The sequence below is a fragment of the Parus major genome, chromosome 5, assembly GCF_001522545.3.
Source record: "Parus major isolate Abel chromosome 5, Parus_major1.1, whole genome shotgun sequence".
Taxonomy (NCBI): domain Eukaryota; kingdom Metazoa; phylum Chordata; class Aves; order Passeriformes; family Paridae; genus Parus; species Parus major.
The window spans coordinates 58,393,661-58,417,358 of NC_031774.1; the positions used below are offsets into that span (position 1 = coordinate 58,393,661).

At 43.2% G+C, this 23,698-nt stretch overlaps 1 protein-coding gene across 10 annotated transcripts in view; it reads right to left on the bottom strand.

The window, feature by feature from the left end:
* Positions 1-23,698, bottom strand: part of KTN1 (kinectin 1) — a 74,375-nt gene that overhangs the window by 18,231 nt on the left and 32,446 nt on the right. For 7 of the 10 annotated variants that reach the window (XM_015631398.3, XM_015631392.3, XM_015631400.3 and 4 more), the window contains exons 7-31: positions 21,584-21,724; positions 19,598-19,704; positions 18,154-18,286; positions 17,103-17,190; positions 16,643-16,809; positions 15,969-16,037; positions 14,367-14,404; positions 13,695-13,785; positions 13,360-13,428; positions 12,602-12,639; positions 12,395-12,485; positions 10,084-10,152; positions 8,985-9,019; positions 8,771-8,861; positions 7,260-7,328; positions 6,376-6,413; positions 5,658-5,748; positions 5,430-5,498; positions 3,877-3,914; positions 3,332-3,422; positions 3,151-3,228; positions 2,242-2,279; positions 1,468-1,558; positions 1,300-1,368; positions 896-933 (exon numbers count right to left, since the gene is read on the bottom strand). In XM_015631398.3, the coding sequence (XP_015486884.1) occupies positions 896-933; positions 1,300-1,368; positions 1,468-1,558; positions 2,242-2,279; positions 3,151-3,228; positions 3,332-3,422; positions 3,877-3,914; positions 5,430-5,498; positions 5,658-5,748; positions 6,376-6,413; positions 7,260-7,328; positions 8,771-8,861; positions 8,985-9,019; positions 10,084-10,152; positions 12,395-12,485; positions 12,602-12,639; positions 13,360-13,428; positions 13,695-13,785; positions 14,367-14,404; positions 15,969-16,037; positions 16,643-16,809; positions 17,103-17,190; positions 18,154-18,286; positions 19,598-19,704; positions 21,584-21,724 (1,937 nt within the window). The remainder of the gene's footprint in view (positions 1-895; positions 934-1,299; positions 1,369-1,467; positions 1,559-2,241; positions 2,280-3,150; positions 3,229-3,331; positions 3,423-3,876; positions 3,915-5,429; positions 5,499-5,657; positions 5,749-6,375; positions 6,414-7,259; positions 7,329-8,770; positions 8,862-8,984; positions 9,020-10,083; positions 10,153-12,394; positions 12,486-12,601; positions 12,640-13,359; positions 13,429-13,694; positions 13,786-14,366; positions 14,405-15,968; positions 16,038-16,642; positions 16,810-17,102; positions 17,191-18,153; positions 18,287-19,597; positions 19,705-21,583; positions 21,725-23,698) is intronic. The other 3 variants (XM_015631401.3, XM_015631394.3, XM_015631393.3) reach the window with 2 other exon arrangements.

A 23,698-nucleotide genomic window follows, 5' to 3' on the forward strand; every position in this document is an offset into this window, starting at 1 on the left:
GAAGACATTTCCAGTGAAGCACTGGAAATGGAAGCACCCTTTCCCACACACTAACTTGCCTTCCCTTCCAGCAACATGCTCTCTCTGAAAAGCTGTTTTCACTGACTTGGCAGCATGGCCTGCTTCCCACTGCTCCCTGAACTGCTCTGCCTGAGCAAACCCATTGTAAAGCTGTTGTTTGCCTACAACAGGCATCAGCACACATTTATCAAGGCCATGGAAAGGCAACACATTAGCTGAGGGTAGAGTCAGCCAGCCCACACCAGCACAACACCACAGAACAGGCACTGCCTGCTGGATGAGAGCATTCCCTTTCAGGCACCTAATCCACAATTTGTAAGTCATTTAACTTGAAAGACAAATAATTCAACCAGCCAAAAATGCATGACAGTGGCAATTTGCTTAGCACAATATAGCATTAGTTTCCACATAGTTATTTAATGTGCTTCAGCCCCACATTATAACACACTTTTACCCCTGAGATTTTCCCTGGAAGAGATTTCCAGATTTTCTAATAGGAACAACCCTCTGCTAAGCTGAAGTTCTGAGTAAAAAGCCTGTCACTTTTGCTTGAAACACCAACATTTAACTCTTCAGCCATACAGCTGAGCTGGCATGCATTCAAAATAACATCAATCAAGGCTTACTTCTGCAGTGGGCACAACATATTGCCAGTACTATCTGTCTGCAGGAGATTACACCTGAGGATTAGCAGTGTGAGCAGAATCTCCCATGCTCAACTTTTATTAGACAGTAATTTAATTTAATGTTGTTTCTTTTACTGGCCACGTCAGATACTCCAATATCGTACATTTGGCATTTATTTCTAAATTTCCTGAGCAATTAAGTGAACTGAATCAATTGTCCAATGCATTCAACTCCTGGCAGTACTCACACTTGGAGAAGCTCCTCGCTTTGGACAGCCAGAGATGCCTACAAAGAGATGAGAGATGTGTTAGGAGCAGAGCAGCACCAAAGACCAGGATCTGCCTTGTTAACCAGGCACTGCTGCAACACCAGAAAGCTGCACACTCTGGGCCTTTGAGGGAATCCTGTGCAGCCTCCTCTGGCCAGGAACACAGCAGATGTAAGAAAGAGCACAAGGCTGCAAATCCATATGATAAAAGAAAGGAGGAGCAGATATACAACAGCCAGAAAAGCTGGCTTGGTGCAACCCAACCCCAAAGGTGCCCCTGGATTTCCATGGGCAGTACAACTCCTGGTTTTCCATGCCATCCATGCAAGCTACCACCACTCACTTTTGGCTTCACTCAGTAACAGTGCAATTGGAGACTGTACCTGTTTGCAGTTTTCCTGCTTTAATTCCTGTATTTGAGCTTTGAAAGATTCATTTTCTTTTTGCACATCCTGTAGAAAGAAAAAAGGCAATATATATACTCAAGTATAAATAGAGATATGCACTCACAATACAGTCCTCAAGACAAGGTGTTTTCATCAAAACTTTACCTGTAACTGTTTTACTTGGTTTGCAATTTCTCTCTCTTTTTCTTCCACCATAGCTTTCAACTTCTTCATTTGTTCTTCTTCCCCTTTCAACCTGCAGAGATGGTTTAGAAAGTCAGGAGAAAGGGTTAAAGTATGGGGGAAAAAAAAAGTTAAAGTAAGAATTTATGCTAGAAAGGGACAGACATTCAAACTGGGACAGTTTGTGCAGCACAAGATAAACCCATTTAGTGTGTTGAGGCTGCCTCAGGTACCACACACGGGCTGTACCAGCTCTGCTGGGAGAGCAGCACGTCACAGGAGCTGCTTTGAAGACAGAGCCCTTCCTGGCACAATCTCATACAACCTTCCTCTGACTTGGAGCAGCCAGACAAAGCAGAGTCAAAACAGAGAAAAGCCTGGCAGCATTTCTCCATAAAACAGGAGCTGGAGAATTGGCTATTGCATCTCAGCCTGAAAATGGCACAAACCAGATCTGTTCGCTGCTGCCACCGACTGAGCCACAGGCACTGCAACCCTTAAACATGCTCAACAGAAGGAGAAATTAGCACCAGCCACGAGAAGCAGCAGCAGTTCCACTGGTTAATAGAGCCCTGGGTGCACATTCCCAGTGTGTGAGCAGCACAGCTCAGGGCAGGGACGCCAGCCACCGGCACTAACAGCTTATTTTAGCAAAGCCCATGAAATTCCTGACACCTATTCAACCATTGTAATTGAAGATAAGCTGAATGCATATTCCCAGCAGGCAACTGAGGAACTGCTACTCTGCATACTCACAGGTTCTCCACGTCCTGGACTTGGGTTGTAGCAGGTACCTGAAAAAGCAATTCCCGGTCTCATTTTGATGGCACGGTTTTCAAATTAACAGCAGCTCTTTGCACGAGAAGGGACAACACACAGCTTGCAAGACACTTGCCAAAGAAATACCAGGAATTTTGCATCAGGCATTGCTCCAAGAATATCTAAACACATAATGGATTTCAGAAACAGAGCTTACACCAAGCATCTCAAACTTCACACCAGCCAACTGCTCTCCATTCCATCTTTCCCCTGGGATAAATGCCTGTGTCTAGACATCCACCCAAAATAAAAATTCAACTCAAGTCTCCTCCTTTTACCATCAACAAAAATCCAAACTGAGCCAGAATACCACCTTATTGGAAAAATTCTTCCATTAAGTAACACCTGGCTTCAAGGTTGTCCAGTTGTCTGCTCTCAAGTCCACTGCAGGAAATCAAACACAAAATATTCCAGCCCCAGGGAAAGGCAGGAAGGAATCACAGCACAGCCTGGCCACTTCAAAAGATGCAGCTATGTTCAGTTACAGCCAAAGTTCCTGCATGACCAGAGCCCTGCAGAGATGCTTCAGCCTGGCAAGGAGGTGGCTGGGACACAGCTGGGACTGTCTGTGAGCTCCAAGTTTTTCAGACCACCAAAGCTCCTCTTTATGGACAGTATCATCCCAGTTAAAACCTCCCAGAACTTACTATCTATGTAAAACCTGTTTTGGATGAACACAGCTGAACTAGTGGGTTCTCTGAATTACAAACAGCTTAGGCAAGTAGGATTTAAAACATCTCCAAGTTGAAGCCAATGCAAATCCTCAGTGTGAGGTAGAGGAGAAAAAAACAGCTTCCTGTTCAATCAAGCAGCACTCCCAAACCACATCCACTCTGCAGGCTGTACCTGTTGGAGTTGTTGCAGGTTCTGTTGTTCCAGCTCCTGAACTTTACTGGTTAATTGTGCAATTGTATCCTTCTGACCCTTTAGATAGATAAAAAGTAAGTTTAGAAGAGGGAATTTACTTTTCCCAGCCAGAAATGCTACAACAGAACTTATTTCCCTTCAGAATATTAAAGCAGCTTACCTGCAGACATTCTCCTTTCTTAACAATCTCTTTCTCCTTCTCTTCCAATAAGGCCTCCATGGTTTTCACCTGCTTTTCCTTCCCCTTCAACCTGTGTCATTGAACACAGACACACAGCATAAACCCCCTGCTTCTTCATCCACCTGAAAATAAAACATCCTGTGCTTTGCAGCACCTAACAAAAGCAGCATCTCTGATCAAAGGCACAAGCACAATTCACCTACTAAAAAATCAATGTGTGAACACTTCCACTTCAGCCTGGGTTAGCACGAGATGCCCTTGATCAATGGCACTGCTCATTAGGGGAAAGCAAACTCTGTGCTGACACATTGCAGGGGTTTCACAAATGTCTGCTCTCTCCTCATCCAAAAATACTTCCTTGCCCCTCCCTGAGGATACAGGGATCATTTCCCCAGCCCTACAGCTCAGATATCACCAAAGTAGGATTTCCACTATGCCTTGCCTCCATCCCTCCATTCTGACTTGGATTTAAGGGGTCAGTAAGGGGTGCACAGGGCAGATCAGACATGAACAGCTGCACTTACAGAGTCTGAAGTTCTTTGACTTGTGATGTTATTGTCACCTAAGGAAAATAATCAGCACTTCAGTACAATGCACATGGAAAAGGCACATAAATGCTAAAAACTGCTCTATGCAGAAACAAGGAGGGAAACTATCAAGGAGTTTTGAAACTATTATCAAAATAGGCATCATTTATTGCAGCAAGCATAAATGCACTTTTTAAATTACAAGGCACCAAGTGTCCCCAACTATTTACATTCCCCACTTATAAAATGTGACTTCCAGAGCAGCAAAGGGAACAGTGCAAATGGGAACAAGAAGCAGACCCACAGGAGACACACAGGAAGAAGCAGAGTGACTGTGACCACCAATTCACTGGCAACTACAGCTCCAACCACAGAGATCATCCCTGGCCATTGAGACCTTGCATAAGGAAGTGCTTTTTTGGGTGCTCTCTGAAAAGTCAGCACTCCCTTAAATTCCCATTCTAAGGCTGAATATGGATTGGAGACATAAGATTTAGTGGGAATGTTACTTTTGAATGCTGTGTGAAAGCCTGACAGTGGTTATCTGTCAATCCTCTACCAGAACATGGCAGGGGTTTCAGACACTGCCAAAAATCTCTCTTCTGCTTGCAGGAGACTAAAAGGTGCACAGATACATCACCTTTGGAGAAAGCATCTCTCACAGAGAACTCCAGAAACAGCAAACCTAAACTGCATTTTTTTCTGGGCTATGACAGTTCCAGGAACGGAAATACACACAAATATCTCCCTCAGCTCCTGGAACTTTGCTTTGCAGGAAAAGCCCAGGACAGAAACACATTCTGTGAAGCTTTGCCTAAAAAGGACAAAACTCTAACACTGAGAAGGGGGTGACACGTTGGAATGTAGCTAAAGGGACTGAAAGAGTGCAAACCAAAAACACAACCCACACAAACAAGCAAACTTCCTGACAGCACGATGGATTTGCTGCCTGCAGAATGGGCTCCCTAAGGAAACGTGGGCTTCCCTTCTTTTGGATGCCAGACAGCAATCATGCCAAAAAACCCCATACTCCTCCACCCCTGATAGCTGAAGTAAAACTGACTGTGCCAAGACCAAACTTGTTTTGGGTACTGGGATAAAAAAAAAAGTCTTGGGTTTACCTAGAAACCAGATACTATCTGGGCCTGTAGTACTGCTCCAGCAACACAGAAAGGCCAACAACAGGAGCAGGAACTTCAGCAGTTGGAATTTCCAAGTTGTCAGTCTCCAAGGATGTCCCAGGATTTCATGTTTACTACAGGGACACTGTGCCCAGGCAGAGCTAATGTTGCAGTGCAATAAGCTGCAGCAATTCCTGCCAAATTTCACACTAAGGATCCAAAAAGCTCCAGAGGTGTGTGGTTTTCTGAAGGACAGCACTAGTTATCCTACGTTTTTATGGCTTTATCCAAGAACAGCATAGTTCCAGCATTAAAAAGTTCCTTACCCAATGACATTCACCAGTGAAACAGAACACACTAGAACAGAAATGAGTGAGCAGCACATCCAAGGCAAGGCTGGTTCACACTGCTGGCACTAAAGTATTTTACCTGTTTTTCCATCTCAAGCTGGGAATTTCCTACTTCTTCTTTCAGAGCCTCTATTTCCTGTGTCAAAGCCTTTTCAATGACAAAACAAGACAGGGTTGGACAATGGAAACACAAAAACACCACAAAAATGGATGCTACAAATTGATCACCGTAGAATGCCATGCAGTAACAGACAAACGTGGTCGTGGCATCAGCACAGAAAGGAAGGCAGGGATTGCACAGAAATACCTGAACAGTCTTCTCCTTGCTTGCTACTTTTAGGATTTCAGCTTGTAGGAGTTCTTCCACTGATTTTATTTTTCCATCCTTCTCGTTGATCCTTAAAAAGAGCAGAGAAACATTAGCTGGCTGGAAAAAAAAATGAGCTACTCAAGCAAATCCACAAAATTTGGTTCTGCTATCACATCCCATCCCATAACCAACCTCTGAGATCCACAGTGGGAACAAGCAGGAGGAACAAATAGGAAGAATAAGACTGGGACTAGTGCAGAACCAGCTGGCTTTATATAACCAGTAGCTCACATGCTAAATCAATACTATTACAGTCAAAAAATGCAAATTAAGATATTAAGAGTGGCTGGAATGACACACACTTAAAATCAGCCTTCACTGGACGTTCCAGCAAAGTATTTATCAACTTAAAACATACACACAGGAGACAATCCCAATCCTTTTAAAGTGCCTACTGAACAAAAATGATTATCTGACAAATCAGACCAATTCCTCATCTAGTCAAAGTCAGGTTTATGAAATTAACTGCTTAGCAGAGAAGCAACTGGATTTTCAGCAGGTATTGATCTGGCATAACATGCTTCAAAAATAAAAATGCTTCCTGCCACACACACTTCCCCCAGTTAAAAGCCAAACATTTCAGGGAAGCAATACAGTTGCAGTCATGGAATAAAGACAATTAACAATCAGGAATTAAATCTGTGCAGTAACTTACACTTTCTGCAGTTCCTCCACCAGTGATTGGAAGGAAACCTGTTAAGAACAGAGCTTCATCTTAGGAAAAACAGAACAGAGCAGAACAATCTGTGAATGCTGAGGGGTGAGGATAGAGAGCTGGAGCTCTCTGGCTCTGGATGAACTATGAATAAAGCCTAATGGTTTTATTTATCTGGCTGTTCCTGAGAAAATTAATTCCTGGCAAACCAGCTCACTGCAAGTTCCAGGAAAACAAAAGCAAACCCACACCATCTTTACCAGGAGAGGGTGAGGTTCAGGACCAGCATTTCATCAGCTACCCTTTATTACTGATACTGCTGTACATCTCTTCAGGGTCACTGTGCCTCTCCTCTTCCATAAATGATTTTCTAGGAACTAATTGCCCTCCTGAGGTGTCCAAGCAGAGCTGGATGTCAAGGAAAGCCACTTCCTGATCAGCACATCAAAAGTGACAACACTGTGACAGTGTCACTGATCAGACACAAGGAGAAGGGGTAAGTGACACAGGCAGAGTGTGGATTGACACTGGGAAGCTCAAACATTCATTATGAAGCTGAGGCAGCACAAGCTGCCTGCCAGCTATGCCTGCTGCTCCAGGCTTCTGGAAAAGGAGATCCACAGCCATTTCAGAGCATGGCAAACTCAAACCAACCCCCAGCCTGCACTGACTGCATCCTGTACGTCTGCCCTGCTTCTGACACTTCTGCAAAGGAAATATTTGACAGAAGTATCAGCTCCCAGACCAACGCTGAAAGAAAACAGGATGCTTTGCCAACAGGCTTCAAAGGCATCTCCACCTTCTTCCCTTGACTTCTGCAACCACAGCAAGATTCTTTCAGATTTAGTTTAGGTGTAATAAAAGTTTTAGATGAAAAGTACTACCTGCTCCGATTGCTGAATTTGCAGGCTTTGAAGTTCTTTTCTCAGAGATGAATTTTCCGTTCGCAGGGCCTTTGAAAGCAGACACACAGATAATGAAAGCCTCATTTGTGGGGGAAAAAAGTGTTAAGCTTGACAGAAAAGTAATTTCTTTTAGAATAAGTGAAAGACTTTGAAAATCTGAAAGAGACCCCCCTCTGCAGCTGTTGGAGCCAAAGTATTCAACAGACTAATTATTCACCATGGATAACTTGGAGTGGACACCAATTTAAAGGAAATTAGAGCCCAGCTAAGATGCAAGGTGGGAATGCTGCAACTGAGCAGAGAGGTCAGAAAAACAAATGTAACTAATCATGCTACAGCCCATCTTTTGGACAGCCCATTTATTTATATGTAATATATATATATATATAATTATATACATATTTATATGTATTATGTATATAATACTGGGATTTTCCCACAGACAGGCTTCTCACCACTTTGGGAATACAAATATAAATTATCTAACACCATGGGCTTTAACAGTCTAGATCCTACTCTGGAGTCAGTAATACCATCCAAAATATATAAGAATTCAAAGATGCCTTTGTACAGAAAGGCACTACAAGAATAAAAATCACATAATCTAAACATCACTGTCAGCATTATATTTTTATATTTTATATTATATTATTATAAAAATCTGTAAAATATTATTTCAAACAAGTGATTTGAAAAATACCACCAGCCCTGGAGGGATTTAAAAGCCATGTGGATGTGGCACTTGGGGATGTGGTTCAGTGATGGGCTTGGCAGTGCTGGGGAATGGCTGGACTCCATCTCAGAGGTTTTTTCAGCCTAAAGGAGTCTGTGATGTACTCACAGCTCTGGCTCCTCAGTAACCTCAGGGTTTACAAGCCCTCCCCAGCACAGAGGGGTCAGCAATGCCCCTGGAATTTAGGAACTTTAAGAAAGGGAACATTGTCTTGGCTATGCTCAGGTGGACACAGCTTTCCAGCAAGAGCCAGCTCAGGACAGACAGGGATTTCTGTACTGGCTCTCCAGGCTTCCCATCACTACCTTCTTTATAAACAAACAGGAAGGAAATAACTTTATCACCATCCCAGAAATGTCACTAGTTCATAATCCACTTAACACTTCAGATTGTCAACAAAAAAAAAAAAAAAAACAAACCAGGAGTCTTATAATACCAATTTTTTACAAAACATCCTTTCCTAGCTGGAGATTTGTTGGAGATTAGACCAAATGTACAGCTCTAGAAATATATTCTCATTATTCCAAAGGGCACCCAAGCAAAATCTGCCCTAAAATAAGCAGAGAGAAGCACTTATTCTACCCTGCTGATGCTCATGCTTAGCCTATCTTACAGAAAAGGTTTTAACCCCATCTCTATGAGGTGCTTTTCCTATTCAGAATGAACTCAGACTGAACTATGAGCACTCCAACATTCACTCTGCACAAGAGCACTTAATCTCTATTTCCCCATCCAAAGATGATAGGAGGGATTTTACCTTCAGCTCCTCCTCTTTAGTAGCCACCTGGATCAGTCCAGCCTCAAGCAGCTCTTCAACTGTCTTGATTTTATCATCCCTCTCCCTCATGCTGAAAAAGCAAGAGGGAAAATTAAGAAAAAAGTGAGTTTAACCTTGAAGGCAGTTAGCTATCAACAGTAACCTTACTTAACAAAATCTTTATTTTAGCCTCTGATTCAAAACAGTTTCTTACCTTTTTTCCATCTGCTCTATCAAGTCTTTGTTTGTCTATGAAGAAAAAAAAAAAGAGGGCCATCATTAATTGGATCAATAATTGTTTGGGATTTAAAAAATGAGTAACTGGAAAGCACCAATTTAAAGGAAAAGGAAGTAGGAGGAGAAAGTCCTCATGGCACATGTGTGTAAAACAGATGCTGGAAAGAAGTCAGGCTTTCAGAGGAGATCCAGCCCAAATGCCTTGATGGTTTTACACTGATGAACTTGCAGCCAGCTCAGTACCTGAAAAAAATCTGCCTCTTCTGAGCATTTATCAGAACTAAAAGCTCTACCTGAGGCTCACTCAGCAAAACATTTATAATTCCTCAACTGAAATTTCATAATTTCTCAACCACCCCATTGTGAGAGACCAGATGGGAAGCAGAAAGCAGCTTCCAGGAAAAATCACCTCCAGTCTTTCAGACAGGACACCAGATCAGCCAGACCCAGGGGAGCAGTGGCTGCAAATCTGCTTCTCCACCACAGGAAAGGGAGCAGCTCCAGACAGGGAGCTCCTGACTAGCAGGAACACAGAAAAAATTTCTTGTGCTGCCAGTCTTTTTTCTCCAGTGTTTCAGGAAGTTTTCTCATTCCACAATGGTGCAAAGTCAGGGATGCTCATATGGGCTCTCCCAGAGAACATCCCAAAGGAGATGGAGCTGAACAACACAACAGCTTTGAACCTGCAGCATCCTGTGAGCGCCTGTCTGGCTGCAGCAGGTGAGCCACAGGCAAAAATACAGAACAGGATGTAAAAAATATCACAATGTAAAGAGTTTTCTATTTCCAAGGGTCAGAGTGGTTGCAGAAATAATTTCTTGTTTGTGATAAGCTATGTAAGTCTTCAGGAGTGGGAAAAAAATATCCAGATTTTGTTTGGAGATTCCTGACTAGGTCTACAAGACAGTCACAACTGTCCTGCTTGACCCTCCATGGAAGAGAAAATGCCTAAAACAAACATCAGGTTTTGACACCAACCAGCTCAGCCTACAGTCAGGTTAAGAAGAAATAAAAATACTGAAATAATTAAAAGCACAGAAGAAACTTGATAAAAGCTCAGCAAACACTGGCTGTACCTGCTCAGACAGAAGAGTCTGCAGCTTCTGAACTTCAGCTTGCAGAGTTGTGTTTTGATCCTTCAGAACCTGGAAGAAAATTGAGGCATTTTATCAGATTATTTGCAGAGCCTAAATACAGCTCTTTCATAATGGCAACGAGGCAATTAAATAGCACAGAAGTCATTACAGAGAGTTCCTTGGAAGCTACAGGACTACAAAGAGTCCTTTCCTTCTCTGTCTTGCTTTCCTGTATTAAGGACAAAAGTATTGTCCTTATGTCCCCATGAGAAATTCAGCTGTTACCATCCTTATTCCCTGGCAGAGAATCAGACACTACCAAATGTGAGAAGCTCAGAAAAAAACGCATTTTCCTCCTAAAGCAGCACCAGCATCGTGTCAAGATTTGATAACTGCCTCTTACAAAACATTCATCTGCTGAAGCAAATGGTCCAAGATCCCCTTTTTGAGTTCCCTTCAGCTGCCTCAATGCACAGCAAGGGACTGGCAGTCCAGCAGCAGAGGAGCTTCACAGCTCCCACACTTGGTCCCACTGAAGGCTGGGAAGAGATGGACAGGGAAGGACAGACTTTGCCTCTCCTCCTGCATTCCTGCTCCACACAATTGTCACAGCATCCCTCAGCAGACAGTATTTTAAAACCCTCTGTTGCTGCTTTTTGTCTTTTTATAAACTTGCTTGGTGGTTTACAAAAGGGAAAAGCAGGACACGTGCTCTGTGCTCCAGCCCCAAAGCCTCACAGGGAAAACACAAGCAGGAAGGGAGCAACAGTGAGGATTAAATGCACTGCTCTGTTTTGAACCTGGCTTTTCCCTCTTTCATGTGCCTGGGAAAAAAGCAGCACTTCCTTAAGTGGAAGCATTTACAACAGCACTGGTCTGGTTTCTGTTTGGGATCAAAGAGAGAAGGAAGGAGAGAGCAGCACATAATATTCATGCTGAGAGCACACTGTGGATTTCTGCACCATCACCACGATGATGATCTGCATTCAGTTCTCTATTCACTTCCCAAGAACTGCTGGAACTGCCTGCAGGTGATTTCTGCTCTTACTTAGCACTGAATTGATTACAGCACATAACCATTCACAACACCTCTAAGGCCTTTTTCCTGGGTAACAGTTACTACAGAAACCATCCCACTAAAAGGATGCTCACATTCCTTCTCACATTCATTTTCACCTCACCTACAGTTTTATAATTTTCCACCACACTGAAAGCCCTGATAGTGTCACTAACTTGAGATCTGCCCACTTACCCCTGCCTGCCACCTCTTCCCACTCCATTTTCCACACTGTTCATGCACCCGTGACCCAGCACACGCTTCACTGAAAATCCAGTCAACAGCTTTATTTCCAAAAATCAACTCAAATTGTACTTTGTTTCCTATTTCATTAACTCAACAAACTTCTTCCCTCTTACCCTCTGACAGCTTAGAGAAACTACAGAGCATCAGCAAGGGACTCTCATCAAAACCTCTTTGAAAGTGTCACTTTAATACAAGAATCAAGTTTACTACCTGCTTCAAAGAGCTCCAGGTGGCTCCAGAGGCTTCTCCTACAAAAGCACCGCTGCCCACTCGCTCTGTTCCTCACTAGCAAACTCACCAAGGTGACAGTGGGAGGGAGGTTCAGAGGGACTGACCTCACCCCAGAAACATCAGAGGAGCAGCAGCACCCACCACAGGCTTTAAAGGAGTTAAGGGGATGGATCAGCACCTCTCTCGGGAAGCAGGGCTGCTCCTAACAGCCCAAGCTCAGAGGAAAAAGGCCAAAGTGGCAGAGGGCAAGGAGGAATTAAGCTGCTCTCTGCACACACCACCCAGAAACAAGCAGCAGCTTTGCTGTGCAGACCCCAGATGTCAGAACAAAAGCTTCAGCAGTTTAGCTGCAGCCTTATGAGAAAATGTGGAAAGAGGCAGAATTAAAATAAGCATTTTTGTATCTGCCTGACAGAAAACAGAGGCTTGGCATGATAATCCAAGCAACAAAGGCTCCACACCAAAGCACCAAGGCCATTTGCAGGTGGAATGCAGAGAAATCACAACAGTTTTTACTGTACAACCTCCTCTTGCAGAATTCAAAGCCCTCTCTCTTCACAACTGCAGACACTGCATTTAACTTGTGTTATCCCACCTCTCACTCTGCTGCTACTACTGTGACATCCCACATTGCTCCTGCCTTACAAACACAGTACTGTAATTTACCTCAGCACTCAAAGGCCAGTTTTATTTCGCTGTTCTACAGTTGCTCCACAACCTCTGGAGACTGGAAAACTTACTGAAAACAAGCACCAAACCACCTGTTCTTTATCTTACCTTGAATTCTTCTTTTGTGTTTGAAATCTGAGTGAGTTCTTCTCGAAGCTGATCTTCAAGAGTTCTTATTTTGTCATCTTTTATGTGAATGCTGAGACACAGCAGAACAGTTAAACACGTTTCCCCATCCAAATCTTACAAAAAGCATCATTGAAAAGAACATAAAAGACTGATAAACATTGTTTATCAAATCCCAGAGCTATTTACCTTTTCTGCATCCTTTCCAGCTCATGTGCAGCAGCAGCCTAGATATAAAGAGGATTAACACAGACTTAGGATACATCACATGATTCAATCAACCTTTCATTCCACAATATTAGAAAGCTAGAACAAGTCATTTGGCCTCCCAGCACATGACTGAAATCAAGAGTGAAAGGGGTAAGCTTGTCTTCATGCACTTCTACACCACCAATCTACAGGCATGCAATTATACAAAGGGAAGACGATCTCCAAGAGATTCATTTGACAACTGGGATTATCTCTAATTAAACACTTCATTTCCACTTCTGTAATGAGCAGGCCACATAGCAGCAACACAGGGACAGCATTTTGTCTGGCTCTAAAAACATCTCTGTGGTGAGACAGGGGGAGTTGTGGGTTTTGGGGTTTTTTTGGGGGGGATGTTTATGAATCTTGTATGCAAATGCCAGGCCTGCATATCCACAGACAGATGTGTTCACTCCTGTGAAGTCTCCTGCACCTTTCATGCCTGCAAATCTAAACCAACCAAGCAAAATGCTTCAGTAACCTGGATATCCAAGTACAAGACTTTGCTAGAGGTGAAAGAGGGGGAAGAATTAGGAGTCCTACCAGCTCTAAGAACTCCAGGGAATCAGATATTAGCTCAATCCGGAAGCCTCACACCATTAATGTGCTTAAGCAAAGCTTGCTTAAAGCCAACAGATCTGCATTTGCACTCATGACAGAATACTGGGAAGGGAGGAAAATCAAAACAACTGCTTTACCTGTTCATTTGTCAGAGCCTGTAGCTTCTGTACTTCTGATTTCAGGGAGAGGTTCATATTCTGTAAGACCTGAAGGAAGGAAAAAAAGAAATGTATTTGCAGTTCATACTGATAGTCTTTCACACTCCAGGGTGAAATTTCAGGGGATTTTTTGAAGGAAAATCCTCAAGTTTCCTTATCAACAGTTTTCCCCATATCTAGCATTGGCCTTGCTTAGAAGAGCAGACCTGTAGCTGAAAAGGCTCTTTCTAGACCCAAAGACAGCAGCCTTGGGGACCTCATATTGTACATGCTCTCCCTGGATCATCTGGCATTTGCACAGGCTTTTATTATACCTTGAGCTCTTCCTCCTTGCTGGTTAAGTTGGCATGTTCATTGCCTAATGAGTCCTCCATCTGCTTTATCTGTTTGTCCTTCTCTGCAATCCTGCACAGGGGGGCAACAGTGACAGATCAGTACAGAAGATGTGGATGGAAGTGGTGCAGGAAGCATCAGGCTAAACCCAAAATACACCCCAGCCCTTTAGTCCAGCTCCTACTCCAAATCCTGCTGACTGTACACTTTGGGTCCAAAACTTTTCCATTTTAAATGCTGTCTGCTTGCCAAAAAATTTATGAGACATTCCCTAGCTCTGAAACACAACTAACACCCCATCTCCCAGAGGGAGAAACCTCCTGGCACAGCCCCACAGCCCAAATAATAACAATTCTCACAGTCACGCACATTCCTGCATCCTGCACACAGGCAGGGATGAACAACAGAGGAGATGCTGCTTTCTCTGGAGCTCAGAGCTACAGCAGACTCCAAACCTGAGGCCAGCCATGGAAGGGAAATCCGTAGGAAGCAGTTTCCCAGCTCCCAAGTTGATCTCATGAGAAGTTAAAAGCACAGACAGCAGCATTTCCTTCACCAGTCCCTCCCATACACTCTGTGAGTGAGTGGAGGGAAGGTGGCAGGCACTGAAAGCCAACAACACCTCCCAAATCCCTGAGGAAATGGATGCTCACACTTTGTGAAGTTCTTCTGCCAGGACTGAAGCTGAGGTCTGCAGGAGGGAAAAAAAAATAAAATAACTGCAAGTAAAGCAAGTGAAAGAATCCTCATCTACACTGAGGCAGGAATAGCATTTGTCTGGTTATTTTAGACTAGCACAGGATGCTTCCAACTATTTCCTGGCTAAAGAACATTGAAGGAATACCAGCACATACTAACATCCCTTCCCCTCTGGCCTGATGCAACATGAAGGGAAAAGACCCCAATTATTTGCTCTTCACCAGAGCCAAACAAGCCACAGGGCTCAGCAGCACTTCCCTCCCAGGAACTAAGTGCTTTATGGGACATTCTGCTGACAAACCACTCCAATTAAAATAAAAAATAAGAAAACCCTGCACACAGTGCATCAGGAGTTGTGTTGTGAACAGAAACAGCACCACAAAATCAGCAAGTGGCATTTTTCCCTCTGGAAAAAGCCTGTCCCTAGGCTGTCACACACACCAGGGCCACCACACTGACTTTGAAGGCCTCGAGGGACCTCTGCAAACTGTGGCAGGACTTCCATGTTCCCAATTCCAGTCCCTTCTAATAACTAAAAGGGTTTAATCACCCCTGATACCCAGAGCAGGACACAGCCCCGAACTCGCTTCTCCAAAGTGTTATTTTCATACCCATTGTCCATGGTGGAAAAACATCCCTGAATTTTCCTGGCTAGTTGAGGCTACCTGGGGAAAGCACACACCTCCAGTACCCTCCCTGTGTGACTCAGAGCTAAAAAGTAACATTTCCCTAGGAATTTATTTCCAAAGCCCTTAAAGGGATGAGAGGAGCAGGCCATGAAGATGCTGTAAATCTTGAGTGGCTCTTCCCTCACTACTCTCCCCACCCAATGGGTTAAAGCACTTCAAAGCAAAGCCAGATTTCCAGCCTGATGTTGAATTTAATCAAATTCCATCAAGCACATCCATGATTAAAAGAAGGCAGCACCCAACTGCATAGGAACAGCCCCCACTTGTGCCCCCAAAGCCTTTCTGAGCTGATTTCTGTGACCTTTCTCTACATGAAGGCAACTCCAGTGATCCTGAGGCTTTACACAGTGTTTACAACAGAAATAATGTCTCAAAACCAAAATTTTGAAGATTAAAATAACTGAGAAAGGAATTGTGCAGGTTTGGTGGGGTTTTGGTGTGATTTTTTTTATTTATTTTTTCTTCTGCACAGAAATCAGCACTAAAATGAACAGACAGCTTGAGACAGGAGCTACCACAAGGGAAAATACACAATCAGGTGGTTCACAGGAGGACTGCAGAAAGACCAAAAGAACCACAAGACAGAATTGCATACATGCAAAGCTATAGGAGAAAAAATATTGAAAAAGGTACCCTTTAGTTATAAATAACCCTTTAAAGCCACTACTGGAAGAAATAATTGGATTCCAACCCCCTCCCAAAAAAAAAAAAAAAAAGCTTAAAGTTTTAAAACAGTTTAAGGAACATTAGAAAAGAGGATGCTAACAAGTCTTTGCTTTCAGCCTTACACCCAGCTAGAAAAAGTCTTACTTTTAATGAAAGTTCACAAGTCATGACTACAGAAGAAAGTCTGAGAACATGCTGTACCTGGGCTGCCATTTGTGAATGAAACTTCTGAAGCTGAGCATTCAAAGCATCATTCTGCTCTATCAGCTCCTTGTAAGAGAGCACAGAAAGAAAAGCAGGCTGAGATCTGCAGCTACTCGACTTTTGCTAGGATTAGCTTTTAGCCATGATTATGTTAGTAAGAACAGTTCAGCATTTACATGTCAGACACTTCACAAAAGATGCTGGCTTTTTTTCTCCCCACTACAACCAACCAGTTGGAGTGGAAGTACCAGAACCTGTTCTGTTTCAAGAAAAAATATTCCCTGCTTCACCATAACCCATTTGCTTTCTCTGAAACCCTCAAGAGAGTTATGTCCATGCTGCCTCTCACCTCCTGATGCCAGGAGGAGGGAAATCACACAAACATCAAAGCTGCTCTCCCAGGGTGTTCCCCAGACCATGGATTATTTCACAGCTTGGGAAATGGGGTCAGCACCTTTTCCTGACTTGCCCCAAGTGTTTCCCAGGTGTGAGGTGGCCCCACACCTCCTCAAAGCACCACACACAAGCTCTCACTTCATAAGGAGGGTTTTTTCATCCTTTTTCGGTGGGAAAGCTTTACTAAAGCAGCATTTCAGGGATATTTCTGTGTTTCCACAGACACAAAGTGAAAGGAAAAACCCCAAACCCTTAAAACACTTGAGCAATACTACCTGCACCTGCATTTGCATGGAGTCCTCCTCAGTAGCTCTCTTTTGCTCAGCCTCCAATAACTGCAGCATCCTCTGCTCCAGCTGCTGTTTTGACACCATTGTATCAGTAAGTTTACTGTGCAAGCTCTGGATTTCATTGTCTTTGGCCACAAGCTTATTCTGCACATCTGTAGCAGAAATGTCAGGATTTTAATTCAGAAGTCAATATTTAACTCTGGGGGAAATCATTTTCACTGTAAACAGGGAGGCTGATTAGGAGCCTCACTCCAACAAGGTTCAGCTCCCCCATCAGCATTCAGACTACCTGGGATCCCAGAACACTTTCCCCAGGGTGCTGAAGCAGGGCTGACTTCACCTGAGTTTTATTTAAGACATTTACTCAATAATGCCCTATTTTTTTACAAATGGGAACATCCAGTTCACTGCAATAAGCATTATTTGGGAATTTTTTGATACATGCCTTGTTGTGCTGCCTCATGTTCTGCTGTTCTTTTCCTGAGATAAGCCTGGATTTCTTCCCATCTTCTCTCTGCTTCCTGCTGCTGGACCTTCACATTAAAGAAAGAGTTGATGAAAAGAAGTCTAACCTTTAATTTATTTTTGAAGCATTCAGAGTGCATCTCCTCAGTGCTATTCCCAAAACATATGGCAAGGAAGTGAAATTGTTTCTTGTTTCCATTAGGGCACATCAGAGAGACAGAGTGCTCTGTAATCCTCCTCCTAGACTAGTTTAGCCTATTAATTTGAAAGGCAAATTGTGAACAGGATTTCATTACAGGCTCTTAACAGAATGGTTTCTGTAATATGAAAATGTAGCATCTTTGCCCTGATAGTTCAGAATTAACACCAGAAGCCAGACCAGCCAAGCACCACATAAATCTGCATCCAGTAATTAAAACATCTCAACTCTAGATACCAACTCTCCACCTGCCAGGGCGAAAGGCAGGGACAGCTTCTGGTATGTGAGATTTAATTGCAAATATTAAAGAAATTGTGAGCTCTGGATTGACATTCTCACCTGAAAACATATTTCTCTTCTTAAAAAAAAAAAAAAAAAAGCAAAATACTTCCTTCCAGAGAAACAGAAAGATTCATCCAGAAGCCAGTCCATTTACATTTTAACTCTTTAAAAAGTGTATTTATTTTAAAAAATAAGCATATATTTAAGCAAAAGCATGTAGCTTCAAATAAAAACCACACAAGGAAAGTGCCATCTGGATGAATGGCTCTGAAATATCAACTCCTGTTGGAACTGTACTCTCACAGAAAGCAAAATAAAAATCTTAACTGGTGATGTTGAAAAGATATTTACCTGGAAGGTAAGTTTCACTTCACAGGGAGCTGGGTAATCACTCAAAACCCAGTGCACTGAGTAAAAACATTAAACAAACCCCTAGGCTGGCTGAGCCCATCTGAAACAAGCAGCTAAAAAAGCAATTCCCACACGCCTCACATCCCAGCTCAGATAAAACCCTGAGCACAACCTGAGAGGCAGAGAAAACCCCAGGCACCTTCAGCTGAGCCACTGCCTGCTCTGCATTCTTCTTCTGGAGCTCCTCTTGCTGCAGTTTGCTGCTCTTCTCCCCCAGCTCGTTCATCAGCCTGGCGTAGTCCTGGCGCAGCTTGTTCAGCTCGGCCGACTGCCTGGGAACAAACATTTCCACAGGGATTTGCTACTCAAATCTCAACACCAAGTCCTATATTTGCAACCAAAGAGCTGTAGAGAGTGGGTTTGGGGTGTTTTCCCCCCTCTAAAACTGTTTTGTCCTAGGAAAGGGATGAGGGTCAGGTATGCCTGGCCGCAGCAGCAAAACCATCGCTCCTGGCCATCAGCACAACTCAGAAGCTCCAAGGCAGGGTCAGGAAAAAAGGGTGAGCAATAAGCCACAAACATCAGCTCCTTGAAGAGGTCTGCAAGCTGACTGGCAAGATTTGGGCAGGCTGATATAAACTAAAGAGGCTCAGCAGAAGGAAAGGGCTCACATTGAAATTCACATTCTTTTCCTCTTCCCATAAAGGATTATTGATCTCAGGCTTGCTGAGGATTATTCCTCCTGGACTACTGACTGCACACATCTCCTCAGACTATTTGTTGCCTCCTGGCCTTGACCTGGCTATTAACTTATGGAGGTATCTGATGCACTTTCTCAGCTGGGAGAGAGGATGCATTTGCTCAGCCCAAGGGAAGAATTTTAAGAGGCTCCCCTTTGTGCCTAAGCAAGTAAAAAGCATTTCATTTTTATCTTAAGTTTGCTTGAATTAAAGCCTTTTCAGGATAACTGTCTGAAAGGTAATAATGCTTCATTTAAATGAACAGGACACCTAAAATGAGGGTTCCACACCCTTCTCTGAGCACCTGACACTCAGTAACAAATACCTGAGAGAGAATATTTGTGTCATTTTTGACCTCTACACACCTTAACCAGGGTGCCCTGCACAATGCACAAAATCCTCCCTGCCAGCTCAGGGGCAGCCCAAGTCATAACTCACAAAAAACAATTTTTGCTTCTCCAAACATCTGCACCACCAGCAGATTAATCCAAGTGCCACCCCAGCAGCACCAGCACCTGCAGGGTATTGATATTCTAAGTTTAGAGTTGCAGTTCTTCCAGGAGGCCACAACCAGGACATCCCCTAAAGCCCCAGGGGAAGGATACACACCCTGCCAAAAACACCAGGGGTGCCTGAGCACTGCTGCACTCCTTGCTCTTAAAGCCTCAGCACCACAGCCTTAAAAGCTCAGGCTTCAAGTTGACAAAAGGTAATTATTTGTTCTGAAAACCCTGGCTCAATGCAAACACCACCAGCTACCTGTCCAGCCTAAAATATTTGTGCTCCCAGCTTAACCATTAATTCAGAGACAGCCAAGGGCTTGGAAACAAAAGAAGGAGAAGCCAGAAAACTCTTTGGGGGGGGCTCAAAAACACACAGAGCTCCAAATAGCTGCCAACATACTTGCTCTCCATTTGATTGGTGGAAGTGCTGACAGCATCTCTCAGGATACCATTTTCCTGCTTCAGGTGGCTTATTTCTGCTTCCATCTGCTCACGGAGTTGCTGGAACTGATGGGGAAAGAAAGATCAATTCCATAAAAGATTAAGCTAAAGAGCAATAAAAAAAAACTAAAACAGCTTGTAGAAGTAGGTGAGGTACCATAATAGTTTCAGTAAATAAAATTAAGTGAATTTCTTGGGAGAGGGGGAGCTTTGTTCCTTCCTCATGCACCAGTTCTGAAATTAAACTGTGCTACAGAGACCCTTGTGCTCAAATCATAGCACAGGTTTCCTTTTTTATCAGTGCATCAATTCTACTTATCAAGGCAACTTTTTTATTGTTTAAAAGGCTTCATAAGTGTTACTCAGAACACCAATTGCTCAGCTACATAACCTGAGACATTTATCAATAACTGGACACAAATATATTACTCTTCCAAAGGGAAATAAAGCAAACATGCTGTGAATTATCATTAGATAATCCTCATTTGCTGCTCCTTTCAACAAACCAGGAAAAGTAACAATTAACAATACACAGATTACAGCATGCAAATTGCAAAAGGCTAGACCTCATTTAATATTCTGATTTTCAGCAAGGTTCCAAAGCTGAGGCAGAAAGAAGCCCTGATAACCCAAGGTTCAGAATAGTGTGAACAAAATCAAAAGAGAGGATTCAAAGAGAAAAAATGGACTCTGCATATGCAGACACAGCAGAGCTGGTCTTGGAACCCAAAAGTCTGCTCTGAAAATCCTCAAGCACACACAACACTCTTCCTTTATCAGTGCCAGTTTGTAGACATGGCTGACACCATTCCAAAACCCAGTTTCATCAAGTGGCTGATTCATCAGTGAGCATTTCTTACACTGGAAAATCCAAAGAAATGTTTGTGTAACAAACCCAGCAGCAGGGAGGAGTCCCTTGTAGGGCTGCCACCTCCAGTTCTGCCCCAAAAAACATAACAAGCTGAGCCTTGGACTTTTATTGGGGAGTTCTTTTCCTTGCCTGTTTTGTTTTTTAATGCCAACAAGATCCCAAGAGAAGCAGGGGCACAAACCCCACCCAAGTGGAAGCTGTGACCATTTTCAGCTCCTCTGCCATGCTGTAGCACATCAGCAGAGGGAGCAGGACCAGAGCACTGGATCCTTTGTATTTCCTTTCTCCAGCTCTGCCTGGGACAGCAGCACTTGCTAAACTCTCCCAGGTGTGCCCAAGTCTCCTTCCCCCTTCCCCAGCCAGCAGCAAGACCCTCTCCTTGTCCAGTTACCTCCACAGGTTCCAAGGAGGTTTCCTCTGCTCCAAAACTGCAGAGATGCTACTCTCCAAAGGGCCAAGACAGAGATACAATTTTGAAGTTGGGAAATACATGTGTTGGGCTTAATGCTGTGACATCCATGAAGGAAAGAACAACTAGAATGAAATGTAAGTGTAAGATGGGCCATTTTCCTTAGAAAACTCTAAGGTAAAGTTTTCAATTTGATGAAATAAACCCTTCTAAAGTCACTCCTTCATAAAGCAACTACAATAGAAAGTAACAAGGGTCTTTAATAAAATACAAGTGGCTGCTCTTCAAATATTTCCAGCAAAGCACTCCCTCAGGCAGTGATATTTCATGTGTATTATGCTATGTTGTCACTCTGTACTATAATTTCAGAGACATTTATCTGCTGGTAAATGATCATTGGCATTAGTGGCTCCCTTAAGCTGAGTATTTCAATTAGACTTTACACTTTGAGTAACATTTCAGCAGAACACAAGGAAGGAAAAGTAACTACACCAGGGACCAGCTGCCTGGCCAGCCCTGAGCTTCACACACCACAAAAATCACCTGTGAGAACTCCCTGTCTTGCTTTTAAATCAGGAAGCTGCCACAAAGTTTTGGAGTGATTCCTCACCACTTATCTGCTTGTGCATGAGCATCAGCTTCAGCAGTTTTGGCAAGGCATTTACCTTGATCTTCATCTGCTGAGACTCCTGGTAGCTGACGTGTATTTTGCTCTGGAAGGTGTTGTGCTCCTTCTCCAGCGCGTTGATGCGCTCGCGCATCTTGGCCGTGAGCAAACCATTCCTCTCCTTCTCTGCAACCAGCTCCTGGGGTGGGAAGTGACAGGAAAAGGAAAACAAGTCACCCACTGCTGCTTTCTAAAGGGTAAGAGTCTTTAAGATAACTAAAAATACAGCAAGTGTGCATCAAACCAAAGTCAGCATCAAATCGTCAGCAAATTTACAAAATCGGATCAAAATTCCAAAACTTTATGCTGATCCTGTATCATCATAAATCTCATGTTTATTAAGAAGTTTGTCAATTTAAAAACTGATCTTGCATTGTCTCAGAAGAGATGGAAGTCTTACTTCTATTATGTCTGGCCAAATCACAGAAAAAACACAGATATCACAGGACAAAGTTTAGATTTTCATCCCAAGTTTAGCAAAATGGAAGAACGCAAGTAAAGCACCATGGCAAAATAGAGCACTTTAGAGCAAAATAATTGCTTTGTTGCAGGTTACAAAGCCAACAGCTTTGCCACAGGAGATGGGCTATTAGTGCACTACAAAGGCCAGAGAAGCCCTGAATCCCACCAGCATGATGCCATATTATAGCTTTCAGATGAAAATACACATTGCTTTTTCATCTTTTATTAGCCAGTAATTCAACCCAGACACCTGAGAAATCCACAGAGCTGCTCCTCTGCAATATAAATGCACTTGCTGTGGTAAGCAAAAACATTTAAGTGCAGCTTTCAGCAGCTCCCATCACACAAACAGGAATTTGTACCACCCGAGCTTCAGGTGTTTCTAGCCACACAGCTCCTAACACTGCCAGGAAGCCCTGACACAATTTAAATGCTCTAATTTATTAGCCTGAATACCCTCCATCTCTTTGGAGTAATTACACAGTCTGTTTCACCTTTTAGTTTAAATAAAAGCTATTCTGTCTTGTAGATCAAACTCCCAAGTTACTTCTGCAAATAAAATACAGACAGCTTAAAAAATACTTTTCTCCTTTTTTTTTTTTTTTTAACTAAGCTGCAATTAAAAGAAGGGTGCCAGGACACACTGCAGCTTCCTCTATCCCTAGACCAACCCCACCATTCACTTGTAGTTCTCAGTAACCCAGCTACCCCATCAGGGTAGAACCAGAGATCCTGGAAAGATTAACTTCTCTCTAGTTTGTGTTTTGCCAAATACCTCTGAGTCTTCAGGTACTCAGCTCTTGCTCTCATTTATCCTCTCCAGGTATTATCCTTACCAAGATCCCTTCAGGAATCCTTCTGCACCTTAAAGCACCTTTAGCTTTTGACAGTGTTTTCAGAGAAACACATTAACTGGAAGATAAGAGCTTTTATCAGTCAAGCTGAGCTTTATCACTTGTTTATCCTGATACTTCAGCATTGCAGCAACTTTGCTTTTATCCATTTTCTCCCAGCTTTTTCCTTCCCCAGACAGAGGGAAAAACCCCTGATGATTCCTACCTCTCTACAGCTCCTGCTCCTCCTTTACAAGCACCACTTGGCAGATGTTTTTTCCCCAACCACATCTGCATTTCCCACATATTCCTTCACCCATTCTCTCTGCTCCTTCAGCAGCAGATCCCCTCTTTCCACCTTGTCATCTCCCAAGGCTCCCAACTCCTGCATCCTCTCTGGCCACTCTGCTCCCCACCTTCAGCCACACAGCTTTCTGTGCCCAAATTATGTCCCACAACGTGGCCTTCCCAAGTCTAATGCTCATGTGCTTCCAAGCCAGACAAAACTTTCTCCCAAGTCTCTAAAATTCAGTCCATATCTGCCTCATTATTTGGTGTGCTCTAACTGTTTTCCTCTGAAAGGTTCATAAAAAAGTAAATTTTCATAAGCTGGTTTTGACAGTGATGCATCAGCATCCCTCTTAGTCCAAAGCAATCAGAGCTGCACCTCCAGGGGATAGCAGGCAGTCTGCACTTTCTGTATTTTCCTTCTTGAAGAAAAGCAGTGATTGCTGTGCCTAGAAGCACACAGGCATGTGAATGCTACAACATACACCAAATTGAAACTGCAGTACAGGAAAGACATTTAATATTTGCAT